The sequence below is a fragment of the Spermophilus citellus genome, assembly GCF_964194105.1.
Source record: "Spermophilus citellus genome assembly, chromosome: 2".
Classification (NCBI taxonomy): Eukaryota; Metazoa; Chordata; class Mammalia; order Rodentia; family Sciuridae; genus Spermophilus; species Spermophilus citellus.
Genome location: NC_138183.1, coordinates 56,792,749 through 56,814,671, shown reverse-complemented (window position 1 = coordinate 56,814,671; position 21,923 = coordinate 56,792,749). Strand labels below are relative to the sequence as shown.

General features: G+C 30.5%; 1 protein-coding gene across 2 annotated transcripts in view; it reads right to left on the bottom strand.

Annotated features, from left to right (window-relative positions):
* Positions 1-1,287: 1,287 nt before the first annotated feature.
* Positions 1,288-21,923, bottom strand: part of ZDHHC21 (zDHHC palmitoyltransferase 21) — a 68,881-nt gene continuing 48,245 nt past the window's right edge. For both annotated transcript variants that reach the window (XM_081279087.1, XM_081279088.1), the window contains exons 7-9: positions 21,308-21,424; positions 9,286-9,329; positions 1,288-8,735 (exon numbers count right to left, since the gene is read on the bottom strand). In XM_081279087.1, the coding sequence (XP_081135213.1) occupies positions 8,603-8,735; positions 9,286-9,329; positions 21,308-21,424 (294 nt within the window). In that variant the 3' untranslated portion in view covers positions 1,288-8,602. The remainder of the gene's footprint in view (positions 8,736-9,285; positions 9,330-21,307; positions 21,425-21,923) is intronic.

Genomic DNA, 21,923 nt, shown 5'->3' with positions numbered 1-21,923 from the left:
ATTTTATCTAAAAATCATTTGTGTTAATACAGAATGTTATCAAAATTATTTTTCTGTTAATAAAAATTTGCGAAAAATTTTAAAGTCCTTGTCTTCAATCTCAGAGCAGTTTCTACTTCCTTCTATGGAAGACTCTTGATTATCTATTTAGAACTAATGATATTTTTAACCAATTTGTGCTCATTAATATATACTTCTTCTTTGTGAGCTCTTGCATGTACAAGCGGTTAGTTGATGGCTTAGGAAATCTGTGTATAAAGCTATTAAACAGTTTCACAATGAACTGATGGTCTTTATATAATTCAATACACCTGAATCTAAAACATTGTCTAGATATAGGTTTTATTTTACATTTTATTGTATTTAAATCATTTCTCAAATAAAAAAATATCTCCATAAAATAGCATCTGACACGATATTAAATAAATTGGGTGACTGACTCTAGTCTTCTGGGTCATCTCTAAAATAAATATACCTAATGAGGAATATGATTTTTTTTATCAATTTCAACCCTGATGTATATATATTAGTTATTCTTGAATATCTAATTAATTTTGTGATTATAATATCCTATGTCACTCATCTCATTACAATAGCTGCATTATGAATTCTCATCCAAATTGCATAAAACAAAACAAAACAAAATCATGGATTATTACATTGGTAGTGCTGAAATCTAGAATTTGAATTGATTTTAATAAATAAGAAGAGGAGGACAGTCCTATGTTTTTAAAAAATATTTATTTAAAAATAATATTTCTAAAAATACAGTACACAATACATTTTGAGAGAAGTAAAAATTTCACAATTTAAATTAAAAATAATCAGCAAACAATATTACATGAATAAAACCAAATCACTAAAATAAATTAAGGACAACAACAATATGTTCTTAAGGTAGATACCTGGTTTGTTTTTCATTTTAAGAACCAGTGTAGACCTTTCAATTATACAATTATATCTCAGACACACACACCTGTTATTTTTAACCATTTTTCTCCCTCTTCTCTATATATTTTTAATTCTATTATTTCCTTATTACCATCAGCACTAGAAATGTTAGTGAGGATTTTCTTTAAATTCTCTTAGGGGAATAGACAAGGCAAGATAGTAGATAATAAAGGAAAACAACATTCAGATTTACACATATTATGGACTGAACAAAAAAAAAATGCCTGACAAATTTAAAAACTGGATCTTCATACGGTACTTGGAACATACTATTATTAAAATATCAGACAGGTCTTTTATTTTAGGGATACAATGTCAGGTAGGATTTGGAGTTGACATAAAATTTTAGAAGCCCTCAAATAACACAGATTTTGTCTATTCATTACAGTTGCTAGTCAGGTTAAATAAACAAAGAAAAAGGACCAATTTCTGGGACATAAAACATGCTCACAGAGCACGATTGACACACATTCAGTCCTCCCAAGAGCCTATTCTTGTCACCCCATGTCACACCTTTCTCTGAGTGTTTCTGAGTGTAGTAGAAATCTTCCTATCATAATCTTTAAGTTCCTTTTCTCTACCTATGCTAAAGTAGAGTACTGTTTTATTTACTTTTTAATATTCTCTCTGAGAAAAATGGTGGCAAATTCTCCACTACCCATAACTTGAAAAACAAATGTAATCAGACACATTAATTTAAAGCATGCATAAATAAGCTGAATTACTCAGAACTAATACAGTGACAACAAATCTAGGAAATAATGCTTGGAAGACTAGCGAGATCCATAATGTTACTCCATCCCATTTTGCTTTTAAGTAAATTTTGCTTTCACCTTGAATATGCTCATCTTGATTCCTGGCTATCATTCAAATGATCTGAAGTCATGTTTCACATAAGTTTCAGACCTGATTCTTTTTTTTCCATTCAGAATTCACTGCAAACCCACACATAAAATCTACATTCAAGGAAAGATTGATTTCAGCTGATCAAAAATAAAGCAAAACATTTTCAAATGTGATTGTCTACTTTTCAACACATATATACTATTATCTTCTTGCCAGAATGATTAACCATTTCAGCTAGTTTTAAAAATACTAAGTGAGTGTTTTTAGAGCTTAAGGGGAAGAAATAGAGAACCCAAACGGCATATACATAGCAGTGTTACAACTGGACAATTACAAGTACATTTAAAGAGTGTTTGTCTCCATTTTGTAAAATGAATCACTAAGCAAAATTAGTTTTAAAAATAACCTTACTCTGAAATTTCATGTAAAGTGAGTAACAATATCCAGACTTGTTCTTCCTTTTTTGGTAAACCTTAATTATCTATTAACAGTTTTGCTTAAATCAAGGTATATTTACATTTCTTATTGGGAAAGTATGTGTATACATGTGTGTATACACACACGCTTTATATATATGTATATTAAAAGTATTCTTTAATTTTACTTATCTTTATTCACAAAACAGACAAATAGCAATATCATTCTTTAAAGCCACTAAAGATTACAGACACAGAGGTGCTAAATTCTTAATTTGTAATCAAAAAAGACCTGCTACTAATCTTTCATTTTAGCACTTTGCTTCAGTTATCACTATATGCTATATAACTCATTACAGAAATAAATCATAGTTGTTCTTCCTATTTTTTATTAATTGCTGCAGAAAAAAAGCAAAAATAATTTTGCGAAAGTGCTTAAACTATCTTTTGTAACTTTAGCCTATTAAACTACCTTTTAAAATAGCTAAGCTATATTAAAATACAAAATTAATATCCATACCTAACCTGCTTAACTGGAAGAAAAAAAAATCCATCGAGGAACATTTAAAATCATTAAATCAAGGCAGCAGTTGCAAAAAGTAAGACCTGGTAATAAAACTGTTCTTAGTACCATTCACTTCCACTTTATAAACACAGATGCACGAGAAAACTCTCAACCAAAAAGAAAATTAACTCTTTGGTACAGGAATTAAAAATGTCACTCAATGCTAAAATGAATAGCACCAGGATGTTTTAGTTGTTGAAGTTGTAAAACACTAACTTCAGGCACCAGTAGGTTAAAGTATCACCCATACATACTGGCAAGAGGACAGAGCTTGCAATATGCAGACAAGCTTTCCCTTTAGTTAGCAGTTACAATCAAACCCTGTTTTAAGTCAAACAGGCAAGCAAGCAAAGCCACAAAAAACCCCACATCTTTTGTTGCTGTTGTTTTGTCCACATCTTTGTTTATATATATAATGCTATCAATACCAAAAAGCCCAGAGTGTTGAACAACTGTGCTAAGCACTACATTACATGGTATAAGGAATTTAAAATACCAACAGAAATGGAGACCTTCAGGATCAAGAAAGAAATCCAAATATCCCAAATGTTATGGTGAAATCCACCCTTTATACTCAAATTGTTGGTTTTTTCCTCTGTGACAAAATTTTCTAGAATACTATCCTTTCTTTGCCACAAGACACATGTCAAAATAGTCCCAATTTTTTTTCACACTCAGAGCAATCTATTCATTTCCCCTCTGCATTAAATAGCTGCATTTTCACTTTATTTTTAATATTGCAGGTTAGCATACACTACCAAATTACTTTTTTTTTTTACTACCACCAAATTACTTAAAGTTAATTTCTCCAACGTGTCTGACCAGCTGAAAAGAAAGAGAAATATAAACTCTTTAAATAACTTGAACTAAAAGCTTAAATGCATTAACAACTCTTACAGAAAATTGTATCAACAAGTGATAGGCTAAAATAAAATGACTATAGTAAGATTCTATGAGGTCACAGAAACTGTCACAGTCAACCCTGTTGCTGAGATGCTGATTACTCATGCTCCGTCTCCCCATATTATTAAGTTCCCCACTCTCTCTCCAATTTATTGGCTACTCACTACTCATTGATTCCTGTCATCTAGAGTATCAAGGGGAAAGGACATAGTAATAGTAAAACTTATGATAATGGAAAATATCAGTAATACCAGTGATTTAAGAATCCTAAATATTGTAACTTGTTTCAAATTAGCACTAGAAAGCAGTATTTGCAACTTCTGAAAAACAGATAAAAACACAGTGAATTCTGTTGTTAAAAAATTGCAAAATGATAATGCAAGAAGTCAGAGAAAAGTCACTATCTTAGAGATAAACCTTCACCATTCCAAAGATAGCAGAAATGCTAAATATTCATTGACAATATAACATTGGTTCAAAATACTTCAAGCAAGTAGGTTCTAATACTTTCTCATACTCTACTGTAGAAGATTCTAGAATTCAACTGAGAATGGGTAAAAATAGAGTATACTAACATCTTTCATTTATAGACAAATTCAGATGTTGACTCTTAGAAAGCAGCAAATATGGGCATTAAATAACACATTCATTAGTTAATTATATGGTTAATAATACTAGCAAGTAGTACAGACTAAATGTACTTGACTTATTAAATACTTATAATTTTTCAAAGCAAGCATAGTAGAGCTTGGATGAAATCTAATACTTGTACCTATGTAAATTACTTAATGTTTTTAAGTATAAGCTTCAAATAAATTCTAGATATATCTATGTATACTAGAGATCACATCAAAAACTTGCTTAAAGAAGTTACTACAGTTTAGTAAACTTGAGCTAAGTAATCTATTAATACATGAAGCACAAGAGAAGTACTCATATACTTGAGAAAGTCCAGAGAAAAACTAGCAGCTATGTTAATGAATATTAATGCCATATTAAACCACAGCTAGACACATTATAATTTAATAGTAATATTGTGAGAATACTAGAACTGCCCCATGATTTAACAATAGAAAATCGTGTGGTCATAATCTAATTAGTTCACACTTCCTAGTTGGAAGTATTGTCCTAACTTTAGTCTTTGTAATTAGCATTCAGAATTTAAAAACCCTTTTGAGCAAAACGTATCTCTAACTAGTTAACTTGTGTGGAAGTGACTTGAAAATCTGAGAATAGTTAGAATTAGGCACCATACTTAGTGAAAATTCCTGTATGCATTAGTAAAAATGCACTGATGTTAATTCTGACAGAAATTATATTCAGTTGTCATACTGAATTTTTTGCATGCTGATATTATCTACTCCATTTTTCTTTTATTTTTTGGTGCTGGGGATTGGACCCAGGCCTAGCATGTGTCCTACCACTACACTACACCTTCAAGCCTCTACTTCACTATTATAAAAGGAAACTATTTATCTTCTGAAAGAAAGGTTAATATATTAACTATAATTTTAAATAGCTGTCTCTTATGTTAATCACTATTTTTAAAATATGACTTAAGTAAAATAATATTTTCATTACAATGACATATAGGCTAACTTAATATTTTTAAACTTTAAGTTTAGGTTACAAAGTACGATAACTCTTTAGCCAAATGCTTACTTTTAAGGATTCTGAGCTCCGTTCATTTCTGCCTATAATTTTGAGCCTCTATTGAACCCATAAACATTTCTGTTTGCAGACAACAACAAATATGATTGTTCAAGAGTTACAACTGTATCCTAGAAGAACCTTTCCTCTCCAAAAGCCAAGTTAATGACTCTTCCAATGTAAAAAATTCTTTAATTTATATTTGGCTAAAATTTAATGGAAAATTCATAAAGAAAAGCTTTAGTCCAACCTGTAGATTACATTAGTAATCTTACTACTCATAATTATTTTCTAATGCTCAACACCTTTAGTTATCTTTGTGGTTATCCAGAACACATAATAAACTGCCTACTACAACTAGAGGTATAATTCTGACAAAAGAAGTTAAAAAAGAACAAAGAAAAAAAGTATAGCAAGAATTACTAATCTCTTTTTAGTTGTTTTCAGTCAGGAGTGCCAGTTTAAAAAAAAAATCATTCCAAAATTTGAGAATGAGAAAACTAAATGTATTTTTTAGATATTCAGTAAGACATTCTAGATACTTAGATGCCTTTATAACTATAAAAATTTGTGTTTTATAATAAACTAACTTTTAAGGTAATGGCTTTTCTAAATGTCAAGAATTAATTTGCCAAAATACGATTTAAAATAAAATACATGAAATGGCTTAGTTTGTCCTGATCTAAATTTGTGATTTACAGTAAGAATTATACTAAGAATATACTTAATGAAGCAAAGTAATCATCACATTCTTTTGAGCTAGAAATAACATTGTCAACAGTGACACATTCATTTTCATAAAACTTTATATTTTTGTACATGAACGCCTTCTTAGTGTGTACCTCTGACATGTTCAGAATTTACTTATGGGACAGTAAACCTCTAGAGCCAGTATAATTACATCAATTAGCCAAAAGAGGGCGCAGAAAGAACACCAGAGTTTAAATAATCCCTAGGAAACTGCCAACTGGCTACTATCAATCAGGTAGTCTAACAGCAACTACAAATCTCACAGTAGGGTTAGGTGTGATAACTTGAGAATACTATAAGTTACATCATAAGCCTATATAGATATACTTTAATATATATTTTTATATAAATGTTGATATGTAGCACTTCTGACACTCTAACAAAATAATTATATGCTTATCTAGTGTATTAGTTTGTAGTCCACTAACTTAAGAGGAAATGGGTACAGACGGAGCAGGACCAAGGAGGGTAAAGAGAAAGAAAGGAAGAGAATATGCCCTAAAAATGACAAATCTAAGAAAATAAAAAATATATGTCCTTAGAATGGGAAATAGACTTCTCTTATTACCTTTCAGTGTAGCTACTGTTAACTATGTGAAATATGTCCATAAAGCTCTGTACAGGGTCTTCACTTGGTTCTGCTGTTTTCTCAAAGTCTTTTTGTAAAAGGAATATATACAATATAAAGTATTCAACTGATATCTACCTACATAATAGCTACAATACTTCCTTTTAATAGTTCTGCCACAACATCAAATTTGGTCAGTTAGCTTGCACAAAATTCAACCCAACTGCCTAACACACATACTAATTTTTATAAATATATTTCTTATATTACATTTACTATGCTTCTGATTAGCACCAATAAATACCTTCATCTGCCACTTCTAAGTTTTAAAATATTAACACATTATAATTAAAACATAAAAACATGTTATTATTTTTGAGGAGAGTTGATTCTATTATTTTAGGATATTTTATAAGATATTTACAATTTCTGAATGAACTAGCCATAGTATAGCTAATTGGCTGACAATGGTCACCTTCTGTTTCATTAGTTTCCAGGTGTGATTTTTTTTCTTTCCAAAGTAACCAAAGAAAAATATTAATATGGTCCAAGAATAGTAGACAATTTCAATATTCTCTTCAAGTAAATGTAAGTACATAAATTTTTTTAAAAAGCATGGATTTTGCAGTATTCCAATGGAAAAAAAATTAAAATCTGAATTTACTTCAAAGCACACTAAATGTCTTTTTACCCAAATGTTCTGTGCTTTCCAATCACTATTAGCAACTTAAATTTGTATAATGCTAATGATAAATATAGATTATTCTATTTTATTATTTTAAGGTCATTTCCTAACAGCTACTGATAAAAGGTGTTTAGAAATACAAATTGTAGCTGGCCAATGAAAATTTAATTTCAATTTAGGTGATTATAGGTACATGAAAGTTAATAACTTACTTTTACTAGTACCTTCTTATAAATAAAATTTCAATGAGTTGGCCACTATCTATTACATAAATGTCCAATGAATAATTTTAGATTCACTAGTAGATAAAGTAAAAAGGATATATTTTTAAAAGCACAATATTCTTCTTTACACTGTACATTATATAGTATCTAGTTATACTGGCATTTTAAAAACATATGCATTCTAATATAATTGCACTAGAAAAGTAACTGGAATTATTGCAAATTTTCTACCCTTTCCTCATTAAAATTCTAGGGTAAACAGGAATGTACGCCCACTGGTCACAAATTTCTCTTGGAAGCAAATATCCTAAAAACAATCAATAATTACAACAGTAAAGGGAAAAAATACAGAAAATTAATGTGGAAAAAAATCAACCTTTTCTTTATTATAAGGTAGGTAGCTGGTGTTTTACTTTTGTGGTGTTTTATTTTGGTTCTGGGGAGGAGAAAAAGAGAAAACATTAGGAAGCAACTCCTAAGAAAACACTGCCCTTTGTTGTTATTCACTTCTACACTGCATTAAAAAAAAAAAAAAACCTTGCAGCACATATAAAAAGAAGTATTAAGTATTTTAACTTGTATTTGAAAAAGGAAATTTACATGTAAGAAGGTATATATCAAGTTTTGTAAAATCTGAATAATTAAATTCAGATTTCACTAGTACTGCTTAAAGGTGAAAATTTAAATAAACATCTGAAATTTCCCATAAATTAAAATCTGTAACACAGTCAGTACTAAAAGGAACTTATGTACAATTATTTCATCCTAATCGCTGCCTTTTGAGTTTAATAACAAAAGCATTTATAGAAATCTCTGTGGAAAGCTAATTTGAAAGTAAACATGCTTTAAAACTTAAATATAGATCTTGTATTAGTCCCACAACAGGATCAAGATCACTATTAAAATAAAGCCTGGGGCACATTATGATGCCTAAGATTGGTGGGTGGATTTTAATTGACTTGAAGACTGTCATAGTTCTATTATCATAAAACCTGTAACGCATTTCCAGCATGGAGGACCCATCTGTGCCCACCATCCATCTGTTTAGACGTGATTGGCAAAGTGGTAGGGAACACGCAGTGGTTGCCTCTGCCTGAAAGGAATGAACCACAGGATCTTCCAACGAGTGCCAAAAACTTCTGAGAAGGTCTGCTGCCATGGCTTTCGGGGCCTGGATCTACAGAAGACAGCATTATTAGTGAAAGACAGCACTCCCATGGTGCACTTCAGTCAGCTAAAACAATACAGGTTGGCTGGGGATCCATTACTGGACTCTGATGAATTGTGTCCCAGCATCACAAATACAGCTTTTCTTTCATTGTGGCATGCAGCTGAGTTTTAACTCTGGATAGCAGATATTGTATCTGCATCGTCAATCAACCTAGAGCAACTTTTGAAGCAGAGGAGAATCTCAGGATTAATAGAATAAGTGTCAACAACACAGTGGCAAATCTCTTTTGATGTACTTTCGGGACAAATAATTTAACTTACTTTAGTTAGACAAGGAACAAAAATGATCAACTTATTTTGTTTAAAAACTATCCTGGCTGGAAGACCCCTTACTATAAGACTGGAGTATGTCTGTCTAGCTAGCTCCAGCCTCAGACAAGGCTCCAAGAAAAAGTCATTATTATATTACCTTTCCATTACATATACATGGTTTTCAAGTGTGGCCAGCTGTTTCAATTTTTAAATAAGAGCACTACACAGTTCACTTTTATACTTACATCTCTTCGCAACAGTTTGACATCTTTTCAATAGATGTTGTATCCTATTAAAAATAAAAAAATACTCAGATGTAACAAATTTATTTTTATTCTTATCTATTTTATGATTTAAATCCTATTCATAGAATATTCTAAAGATTTAAAATTTTAAATATATGCACTGAGAATTTTAAATGATGTATATACACTGTTGCAGTTCCCCTGGAAAAACAGAATCAATATTACATTATGCCCCCAAATTATTCAAATACAAAACCTCACAAAAATTGTGGGAGTATGACTTCATTAATATATAAGAGTTGCTTTCTTGATCATTCTTTTAAGTCTGGTACTTATTTTCAATTCAGTAAACATGCATTTTAAAATGGCATTATTAAAGACACTAATGAACAAAAAACTAGTAAGAGTCAAAGTACAACTAGTTCTAGATTTCTGTAAATAACAAAATTCAACAAGGCAGTTTATGAATTTGCCATATCACAACATATATTGCTCTGAAAACTAAAGTTAGCTCATTAATATTATTTGGTCAAAACAATTTCTTTTTTTTCAATAGAAAAATCATTCTTCATAGTAATACAATTTCTTATTATGTGTTTTCTAAAAGACTTTAATAAAATATAAAAGAAAAATAACAAACAGAAAGAAGACAGCTTCTAGAAATGCTGGTTTAAACTGTGCTAAAAGAAGTCCTGTCATTAGATTGGCAAATTACTATAAATCATACCAAAATAATCAACACACAAATGAACAATCCTATTTTCAGTTAAAAGTTTATATTTCAAACATACTTTAAAGCAGTACAGAATATATTCTTTCAAGTATACAAAAACATTGGCTAAGTCTTACTCTCTCCCCCTTTGCTTTACCTGAATTCCTAGTTCATATAGGGCAGAAGGCAGACTGCACCATTATTAAGTAGAATGATACATACAAATACTTATGGATGCAACTCAAATTTATCTGGTTGTAGAGCTTTTTTTTTTTTCCCAATGATGCTAACAAATAGCACCTTTATTTTTTAAAAAAAACCTCTTTTTAGAGAAGTTATGTAAAAGAACTAGAAAGGTTAATTATAAATAGAATTGGTTTTAGATATCATGAATTTCAAAGCATGATAAAAAATTAATATGGAATATGTAGCGAATCTATCATTTCTTTACAAATCCCTAGAAAATCTGTAAATGAAGCTCTGTTATTGGCTACTAGTCATCTAAAAAGCAGATGTATTTAACCTTATGTATGCTTAACTGTGGTTATTCAATTGTTCATGCATGAGAAGTTAATACTATGAACTATGTTGCATAACTTCTTCAAAACAATGTGGTCTTTATCTGTTTATGAAAAGATAATCTACAAATACACAAGATATTAATTGGGGACTTTGACAAAACTTGGGCTTAAGGTTTCACATTTGTAAAAGAAGTGAATGAAGTCATTTTGATGGTTTCTTAAAGTCCAAAGCAATTAAGACAGCTCATGCAAAAGTATAAAACAAAAGAACAGAAATCAAGAAGCTTTCAGGCAAGGTGTTTGGATGGCCTAAAATCCACAGGCATGGGTAACACCTAAAACCTGGACACATTTCAGGATAATTTCAGGATAATTGTAAAGTCTATCACTTCCAAGATTATCATCAGCTAATATTAAAGAAATTTTTTGCTATGTAGAAATTTACAACTTGATTATAACCTTAAGGAATGCATTTGTGGCATTGAAAGAATCAATTTTGGATTTCATGTAGAAAAAGCTTTAATTTTTATGTGTTTTTGATAACTTTCCAGAATCTATTTTAGGAAATAACTAGAATTCTACTTTTTATTTATTTTTAATTTTTTTTATTACACATGGACACAGTATCTTTATTTTTGTTTGTTTATTTATTTATTTTTAAACATTTATTTTTTAGTTGTAGGTGGGCACAATACCTTTATTTTATTTTTATGTGGTGCTGAGGATCCAACCCAGTGCCTCATGCATGCTAGGCAAGTGCTCTTCAGCTGAGCCACAACCCCAGGAGAATTCTACTTTTTAAATCATCAGGAGTAGGTTACTCTTTCAAAGCATGTGACATGTACTACCACTTTATGAACAGAATTCATGAGGCTGGCCAAAATAGGTTATTTTTTTTCACCTCTAGAAATGGCCAATGTTCATCTCTCTAAAAGTCAGCTATTCAAAAAACTGTTAAAAGAAAAAAGTACGATTTGCATTTGGGCATCCAAACATGTCATCAAGTTTTTGTTCTGACATTTACACAATATACTGTAGCAACACAAGTTATGTTAACACATTCACAAGCAATGCAGAAACAGCAAATAAGAAGAGGGGAGATCTTACTACTGCCAGAAAGAGCAAAAACCACTTGAGTTATTCTTAAGTGCTAAATTAGAAAAATAAATTAGGTTTTATTTACCTTTTGTTTTGTTTACATAGAAAAGTGGAATTTTTTAAATACTAAAAGTAATTGAAATATTTCGATGCAAATAACGCGATTAAATACAACAACCAACACAAAGTGTCCATCAGTAAAGGACCAATAAGACATCAAATCTCAGAGTACAAATGCAGTTTATAAACTCAGGTATTCCCGCCCCTGCCAATTCATTCTTCCAGAAATGATAAAAAACAAGTATTTACTGTAAATTACTATAATAAGGTTCTCTTCCTTCCTGAGAAGTATATATGTCTAATATGGCCTAATGATCAAAATACCTCAAACTTTCATCAGTCTGCATAACATGAGTTCTTTGCACTGGAAGTTTTGGCTTCACAAAAATATAGGTCTTACTCATTTTATTAATCAATACTTTATCTTTTCATGATGACTAATCTTAGCCTAAGGAATGATCTTTCAGGTTTAGTCCAAAAACTAAGGTGGACTATAAAAGAAAATTGAATCCCAACTAATAAGACTATACCTGAAATGGGGGGATGGGGTTCTAGCAGAAGGAGAGAGATTAATCTATTGGTTGGATGTTAGAAAAATGAAGGATAGGGTGGGGAAAGTTGAAGAGCAAGAATTTATCATCAGAGGTTTCCTTGTTAATAAGCCTGATACTGGTAAAGATAAATTGATGTTGTCCATCCAACCAACTCATCCTGCTTTGAGTTCATTCTCACCAAGCAACACTTTGCCACATATGTTGTTACATAGAAGAAGGAATATACTGGAGTCCTTTAGCAACCTAACAATGGTACATAAAGAAATAAACTATCTCTTTTAGAGTTACAGCCTCTGGGCCCCATAAACTTTGGAAACAGTTTCAAAATGGAGTTTCTAGGCCTGACAAACTGGAAGGCCTGTGAAAGTAAAAACATTGCATCAGTAGAAAATCCTCAAAGACAGTTCCATCTAACCTCAGTCAGTGGTCATCTACACTCTATTCTTGCTATATTGGTCTTATTGATGTGTCTAACTCTGCTGCTCATAGTTATCTAATTCAATGACTACATATTGAATTAATCTAGAGTTTAAAACACTATTCAGCAAAAATTTTTCACAACTAGAAACAATATACCTGTTTTATCTATTACTAATTACTCCCAACTGTAAGAAAGTTTTTCACTTGACTTCTTAGCACCTCTGGTCAGTGTACAAATAGCAGCTCATTTCATTTTGAGTTTAAATTTTTATAAAGCATCTAGAATGGGTAACAATATAATTTGCAGCACTAAATTCATTTCACCTGACCCAAAATAGCATTCCTTATTTTTAATTAAAGATAGAAAATGTTCTGTTAATCTTAAATCACTCTCCTCCTTGAAAGCCAGAACTATTTCCTCATTTGAAACGAATGGTTCTTTAAGCATTCAGCTCCAACAGAAGATTAGCTATGTCTTTTATTTGGGATATAAAGTTCACATAATTGTTTAAACAATCACAAAACCAAAGTGAGAAGGCAACAGATTTTACGTCTTCAGCCACTGAAAATCTCTTTCCAAAATAATTGCCATACTCCTCTTTCTCAAGCCATGTTCTGGCTCTGTAGCCTTAAGAAAATTCCTTAAAAACTCTCCCTCAATTTCCAAATAATAATTCTTACCTGCTAGGTTTTTATGGTGATTAAATTGGCTAATATGTGAAAAGCACCTAGTAACTCCTCAATAAACAAAAGTCCTAGTTTTTATTGCTAATGCCTACTAAACACTTTGAGCGTGCCTGAGGACAGTGTCTCAATTACATCAGAATATAACGCTTCAAAATTATGTCTAAACTAAACAAAAAAGTTCGTACAATGAAAGATAAAGTGACAGAGACTTAATTTTTATATGTGGGGAACTATTTATATAAAATCCTGTGACTACAAGGAGTTTATAATCCATTTGAAAAAACAAGTCCCAAGTATAAAAACCATAATTCATTTACTCACTGTACATCTATCAAACATTTACTAAGTATGTATTTATGACACATCCTCAGCATGAAGGAACTTATAAGCAGTCAAGTTTACAAGAAAAAAATTACATAGGAAGCCAGAAGAGATGATTATTATATACAATAATCTGTTGTATAAATAAATCTTACACTAACTAGAATATCTGAAACAGCTGGAAAATTATGCTCATAATCAATACTCAAATAATTCAACTACTCTTACCTTTTTAACACCAAAATTATTCTTTTGATATGGGTTTTGGTTATTAACAGAAAATGGGAATTAAAAAAAATGTTTTTTAGTTGTTGATATTTTATTTATTTATATGCAGTGCTGAGAATCGAACCTAGTGCCTCACACATGCCAGGCAAGTGCACTACTGCTGAGCCCCAATCCCAACCCCCAGAAGATGGATATTTAATGTGTCCCTTTTGCTGGGGTTTGGGAAAAAACTAATATAGCAATAGAATATGACAGAAAGAAGCATATGAATCACTGTGGCAAAAGATCACAAGTAAACTATAAGATACACCACTGTTTCCAATTACATGATGTTTTAAAATCAGGCTAAATATTCAGTAGATTTAGATCATAAAATGAATATTTGGGGAAAATTCCAATTAAAAACAAAATTTGTAATGTTTAGTTTCCTTATCAAAAAATGCAACTATTTAATCACTCAGCAATTAGTAATCCTTTAAGAAAATTAAAAGTACTATTCTATTAAAAATTATAGAAACAGACTTGTTTTTAATTGCTTTAATTTTATTAGAAATAGTTCCAAGTAGTTGATTACACTGAGCAATGAGAATGCACTATAAATATACTTTTATATAGGAACATATTTAAGCTAAGGAGCAATTTATCTCCACACATCATAATTTTAGAGATAGCAATAATTTTGATGATGATTCTTTTTTAAGAAGACTGTCTTGATATTCTATGAAACATAACTTGATATTTAAACTAATACCATAGCAAGGGAGAACCTAGTTTCTATAAAATTCTTTATCCAAAATTCAAAGAAGTCATTATAGTCAATATTAGAATATGACATTAAAGGCATCTAAGAACAGTGATGAATTTTTCAATTGTAATAATTTTTCTAGGTTTTTATAAAGGTACTGAGAAGATACTTCATATAATATTACAACTGGAAATACTGCATTGGAAATATATTTATTTTCTTTTATTAAACAAAAAGATAATTCAGAAAAGAAAGCAAAAATGCTACACAGAGCTCCCTTTGTAGAACTATAAGTGGGCTAGGTTCAGCATAATTAGCAAATGATTTGCATATCTGCAATGCTGAGTTGGAGTTGAGTAGATCAAACATAATTTGGATAGAGATTGTACTAAATGCTGCTAATTCACCACACTAATTCATTGGAATACTTGGCAAAATTTAATTACAAGAATTAATAATCTCAAGCCTATATTTCTGGGTACATATTAAAAAGCAAGTAAATCCACTAATTGATTAATGAAATGCTATTTAATAGATAATCTTCTTTAAACTGAATTAACATTTTAAACATGATACTTTTTATTGCACAATATAACCAAGTTAAAATTAAGTCACCTTTGCATTTGTGATTCTTTCTACAGTTATTTAGGCAAATATTAACTCTGCAAGTTAAACATGAGCAGATACATAGGAGAAAATATTTTCCTTCTTAATGTGAAAAGCTTTCTTTTAAGCTATCTTTAGTAATTCAAATAGAATGCAACAATAGTAGCTATGAGACAAAAGTACAAAAAAATCACAGATTTTTACTTTGTGAAATTAAAGCCTTTTATAAAACTGCAACTAAATACATCTTTCTCACCCTACCCCCAACCTCACCACAACTGAGAAAAGCACTAAGCTCCAGAGACACCATCAAAAGCTTATTCTATTATGTAAACTCCACAGTGCCCAGGAAACAAAAATGCTTGTATACAAAATTTAGATAAACTGTCAGAGGAGTGTCATGGTAGACAATAGCTCACTGTCAGAACCTCACCAGAATGCGCTGGACCAGCTGTTACAGCACTTCTCCATTAACTCTCTCCAAGCCCAGTCACTGAAAACATGACTAACACAACCACCCATCACTATTAGTACTCATTCTCATCAGAATGGACATTACTTTTGGCTGTGTGATCTACTGCTATTCAGAAACAGCAAAAAAGGGAGTTAAATAGTGTAATTAAGAAATAGTTGGAATAATTTGTTCCCCTAAATAAAAAAGAATGTCTCAAAGCAGATTATTTTTAAAAACATCTTAACTCCAATATTAATTTTGGTAAAAATACACAAATACATACATTTAAATTCTGTTTAAAATTAAATAAAAAAGTAATCAAAGTAATCCTTTAAAATCAGGCTTCAGATTAGTCTATTTAACAGAAACATCTGGTTATGTTGAGATCTTTTAACCTTGGAAATGAGATTAGAAATCCACTATTTTTAAGTAATTTCTAATTATTTTTTCTGGGTCACAGATAATCTACTCTTTCTAGGTTTAAAACATCAGATTATCATTGCTATGATTATCCTGTTATCTTCCACCAATAGGATGATGAGACTTCTCTTTTTATACTTGAGATAAATGATTTATATTTATTCCAAGTTAAAATGAATAATGGAGAAAAATTACTGAAAACTGACATACTGTTTCCCTGAAATCTCAAGCTAAACCTAAAGAGAGAGCATTTGTTTTGGCTGTTTATCTAATAGGCCTGTAATCAAGCTATGCTATTTTATATAATGAACTGACATCCCCACCAGTGTTATCCCAAAATGCCTCTTGGATCTTTGAGGTACAGGGATAGGGGATGGAGGAAAACTTCAGTGAAATTATTAAATATTTCTTTTCTTTCTTATGCTACCTGACAAATTCATCACTTCTCACACTTTAATGAGAGATCCTTGGATTCATATCATGACCAAAAAACATATCCAGATGTGAAATTTCCTGTAGGTAATCTTAATTTTACCATTAAACAAAACAGAAAAAAAGCACTTTACAAAGAAAGTATAATCTATATTGTAATCTTAATTAAAATATTAAATACTATTTTAGTAAGATGCTAATAATTCATTAGATTAAAAATTAAACACTGAATACTAACAACTTTAAATAACTAAGCCTTAAAGAATTTGCATCAATGTGGGAGGAGGACATTCTGGGAACTCATGAATACTGTTTTTCTAATTCAAAAAAAGTAGTGGTTGAGATGCACTATGAAGGTACAAGTAAATGCAATTAAAATTGACAATAATTTATATTGTATTTGCATTCAAGAGTAACTAAAGTGACTCAAGATCAGACTAACAAATAGAATATAATCTCTTTCAATACTTATTTTTCTATGAATGTTTCACAGATATGCAATTTCCTTAGATAGAGCTCTGCCTGGTACAGAATGTTCCGAGAGGTATTTCATGCATGCAAAAGAGATAAAGCTTTTGGATAGATCATTATTTAACAAATGTGGTTTCTACACTGTTTTAGAAATATCACATCAGAACTCAACATCCCTCCTTTATACAATGAAATGTTCAATATTACAACAACAACAAAATAAAACTGTGCAACTTGAGAATGAATATTATTCATTAAATTCTGTTTGCAGAATGGAATAGTCAGAATCGTACTTGATATATACAATCTTTAAAAATGAACAAAAATAACAAACAACTTATTATGTCCAACTCAGAAAAGAATATTAAAATTTTAGAGTAAGGGTCTTCAAAAGATCTTAAAACCTTAACTATCTGAAGCTATGGAGCTAGGAGGTGGGAAGGAAATTGTTATCCTATGCTATTAACCCCCTAGTTTACAGTCCTCACTAGGTACATGTACTCTTTGTTGTTATATTCCCAAGGTCCATTTCCCACTCATTAATGGTTAAGCACTGGAAAAATCCTGTTACAGGAATACAAGTATATATCAATGATTTGGGTAAATTCAAAAAAGCAGATTCCAAAGATGCAAGCATAACCTGTCAATTTTGACAAGACTTATGAACTAGGAGTTCATTATTCTAAATTATGAACAAGTATAAAAGCAGAAAAAATATTTTAGGGAATAACTTCCTCTCATCTTTGGCAATGTCACTAATACAACGTTATTTATCATCATCATTAGAGAAATCACAAGGGATACTAAAAAGTATTTCAAACTCAATAATGAAATATTCAGACATTTCTCAAAGATCTATGAAATGCTAAAAAGCACACAAAGAAGTGTTTGACACCATTAATCATCAGGGAAATTCAAATTAAAACAAGATAGTATTTAAAACTACCAGAATAATTACAATTAAAAAGACTGGCAACAGCAAATGATAAGGAAGATATGAAACAACCAGAATTCTCATATATTATTGGTAGTAATGAAAGATGGCAGAACCATTTGGGTACAAGGTCTGATAATTTCTTATAAGATGAACCAATCTTATGTGACCTAGTAATTTCAGCTCTAGAATATGTTCATCACCCCATAAAAAAAATCCATGTACCCCATAGCTATCATCCTCTGTCCACCAGCCCTAGTCAAACACTAATCTATTTTCTGTCTATATAAATTTTCCTATTCTGTATATTTTGTATAAATGGAATCATAAAGATGGGATCTTCTTTCAGTTAGCATAATATTTTCAAGGTTCACCCATGTTGTAGCATGTATCAGTACTTCGTTTCTTCCATATTTTCATGGACAAATAATATTCTATTAGATGGATACATCACATTTTGTGTATTCATTATCAAATGATGGACATTTAGATTATTTTCAGTTTAGGTTATTATGAATAATGCTGCCATAAATCTGCAAGTTTTTGTGTGGATACAGGCATATAGAACTGCTGAGTCTAATGGTAATTCTACGTTTAGCTTTCAAAGAACTGCCAGACTATTTTTTAAAGTGGCTGCACCCTTTTACATCACCATTACCAGCGTATGAGAGTTCTGATTACTCCATATCCTTACCAACAATTCTTATTATCAGCCTTTAGCCACTCTAGTAGTTTTGGAGTAGTATATCATCACGGTTTTGATTTGCATTTCCCTGATGACTAATGAGGTTGAGTATCTGTTCATGTGCTTACTGTCCATCTGCATATTTTCTTTGGATAAATCCTCTGGCCATATTTCAGTTGAGTTGCCTTTTTATTACTATATTATAAAAGTTCTTTATATATTCCAAACACAAGTTCCTGGTCAGATATATGATTTGCAAATATTTTCTATCATTCTCTGAACTGTCTTTGAACTTCTTGATAAGTGTCCTTCGAAGTACAAAAATTTATAAATTTGATTAAGTCCAACTTATATGATATTTTTTTCTTTGGTAGTTTATGATATATTTAAGATACTACCATTGCTTAGTCCAAGGCCACCAAAGTTTACTCCTGTGTTTTCTTCTAGGAGTTATTGTTCAATCATTTGAGACTATGATCCATTTTTAATTAATTTATTGTTTATTCTGTGGAGAAGAGGTCTATTCATTCTTCTGCTTATGGATATATAAAATGCATAGCCCTTCTGACCAACCTGTTCAATGCAACAGCCTTTGGAGTGGCTACCTATTTGAACATGTGTAATCATGTATTCTAAAAAGGTCTCCAGAATTACATGAAAAATTGTTTACCAGAATATAAATAGTAAAAAAAAAATAAATAAATTGGACTTAATAAAAATTTTTAAAAACTTTTGTGTTTCAAAGGACACAAGAAAGTGAAAAGACAGCTTAGAGAATGAGAAAATAGTATCATTTATTGAAAAGACTTCTTTCTCCACTGAATTGTCTTGGCACCTTTGCTGAATATCAACTCACTATTCATATAACGACAGTACTTGCATAGTTGGCCCTCCATATCTGTGGGTTCCACACCCATAGATTTAATTAAACAACCATTGATTGAAAATATTTGGGGGAAAAAAAAAACTGTGTCCCTAATGAATATGCACAGATTTTTCTTTTTGGTCACGATTCCCTAAACAATACAGTATAGCAACTATCTACACAGCATTTCTGTTATATTAGGTATTATAAGTAATCTAGAGATAATTTAAAGTATACAGTGGGATGTGTATGCAAATGTTAATGCCAATTCATATAAGGGAAATGAGCACTCACCACAAATTTCAGTATCCACAGGGTATTCTGGAACCAATCCCCTCTAGATAGCAAGGGACAACTGTATTTTTGGACTCTCAATTCTATTTATCTATGTCTATCCTTATGCCAATACCACATTTTTCTTGTTGATTTATGATAGTGTTGATACATTTTTCTTACTATATTTTTTCACTGTATATTATATATTTTGGTAACAACAATTTTTATACATAATATATATACATATATGTTATGTATAATGCTGGAGACCTTTAGCTACCTGGTTACACACAAATAAATAGCTTATAAAAAACAACTTTGTGGGACAGTCAAAAAGGCTGTGTATTTTAAATTTTGAAAGACATTGACAATTTGCTCAATGAGGTTAAGCCAATTTATTCTCCCATCAATAAAATACGAGAAAATTTATGTGCTCTATATTTTGTATAATATAGTATATTATCTTTTAAATTCTTAATAGGATTTTTCTCATTTTTAAAAAATCTTTTCTGCTATGGTAAAGGGATCATCTCTGCATGAAGAAAGTATGGTACTATAATGTATATTTCAGTCTTACTCTTTCATGGCTTACATGCCTATAGTCTCAAATTGACCTATGAAACATAAAAATAAGTGCACCCCTGAGGGAACTAGTACCTAATATAATACTTCTTGTGTTCAATACAATTGTTCCAGTTAGGCAGTGTGAAAAAAAATGAAAAGGCAAATAAACAAGTAAATAGTTTTTAAGTTCATATAAAAATAGATGACACTATTTCAAGATTTTTCTGTACCAAACATAAAATGAGATGATGTCAATCAGCCTTTCAGACATCCTAGATAAGCAATGACAATCACTTATTGTTAGTTTGTATATCAAACTAAAAATACATGCAAAAATAAAAAAAAATTACTAATGAAGTGTACTAGCAACTCAATTTTTGAGAATTTAGTCTAAATAGTTTAAAGAGAAAAAAAAAAAAGAGGGCTGGGGATGTGGCTCAAGCGGTACCACGCTCGCCTGGCATGCATGCGGCCTGGGTTTGATCCTCAGCACCACATACAAAGATGTTGTGTCCGCCAAAAAACTAAAAAATAAATAGTAAAAATATTTTCTCTCTCTCTCTCTCTTTAAAAAAAAAGAGAAAAAAAAGAGATGATGAAAACAGTGCTATCTTTAATATAGAAAAAGTGACTGCATGTTAGATGCCAATCAACAATAAAATAGTTAATTAAAATATAGTATATTCATTAAACAGAGAATATATAACTATTTTAAAAAGCTGTAAACACAAAGTATGTAGTCATGCAAAAATACTGTTAATCTTCAAAAACAGGATACAAAATCTTATATACACTTTCCTAAACCTCATTATAACTTTCTTAAAATTATATACAAGCATATGAAGGAAATATATTAAAGATTATAGGTGATTCCTCCTTTGATTTCTAAATTTTTTGTAACTTTAGAATTAAGTTCATAATTAGGTAATATGTTCATACAATGTCACTTCACATTAAAAATATACTTACTGTGATAATACCAATTAGTTGTGTATAAAAGAGTCCAGTTATTCCAACTAACATAGGAATACCCATAAAGGCAGCTAGTCTCATTATGGCCAATTCATGTCTAACAACAAAGAGGTCCTATAAAGAAAAAAGAAAAGAAAGTCTCAAAAACAATTTGAAGAGTTGATTGTTATTGCAATAAAAATCCAGATTTGAGCCTTAATACATGTCCCCATTATTATCTTAAAAGAACTACCTCCCCCACTCTTGAGTTTGTGCCCCTTAATCAATATATCAATATTTGAAAATTTTTTTTAAAATTTCAATTTACAATAGTAAGCTGAAAAACAAAAGATTTCATTACTCTATTATGTCAAAAACCCTTCGATCCCAGGGCTGCAAGTTACCCTACTTGTTTTTTAATCTATTTGTAGGAAAAACACAAATGAATCCCAGATGATACACAATTTTGGTCTACAAAGAAAATTTTATTTCACTGCTAAAAATGTTGAATGAAAAGCATGTAGATAAAATAATGCATAAGAAACAAAATTCTTGTAATGCTCAAGTTTTTGCTTAATGAAGCAATCATGTTGGAATAAATTTGTATTTTTAAATAGAATTATAGCAGAACTTT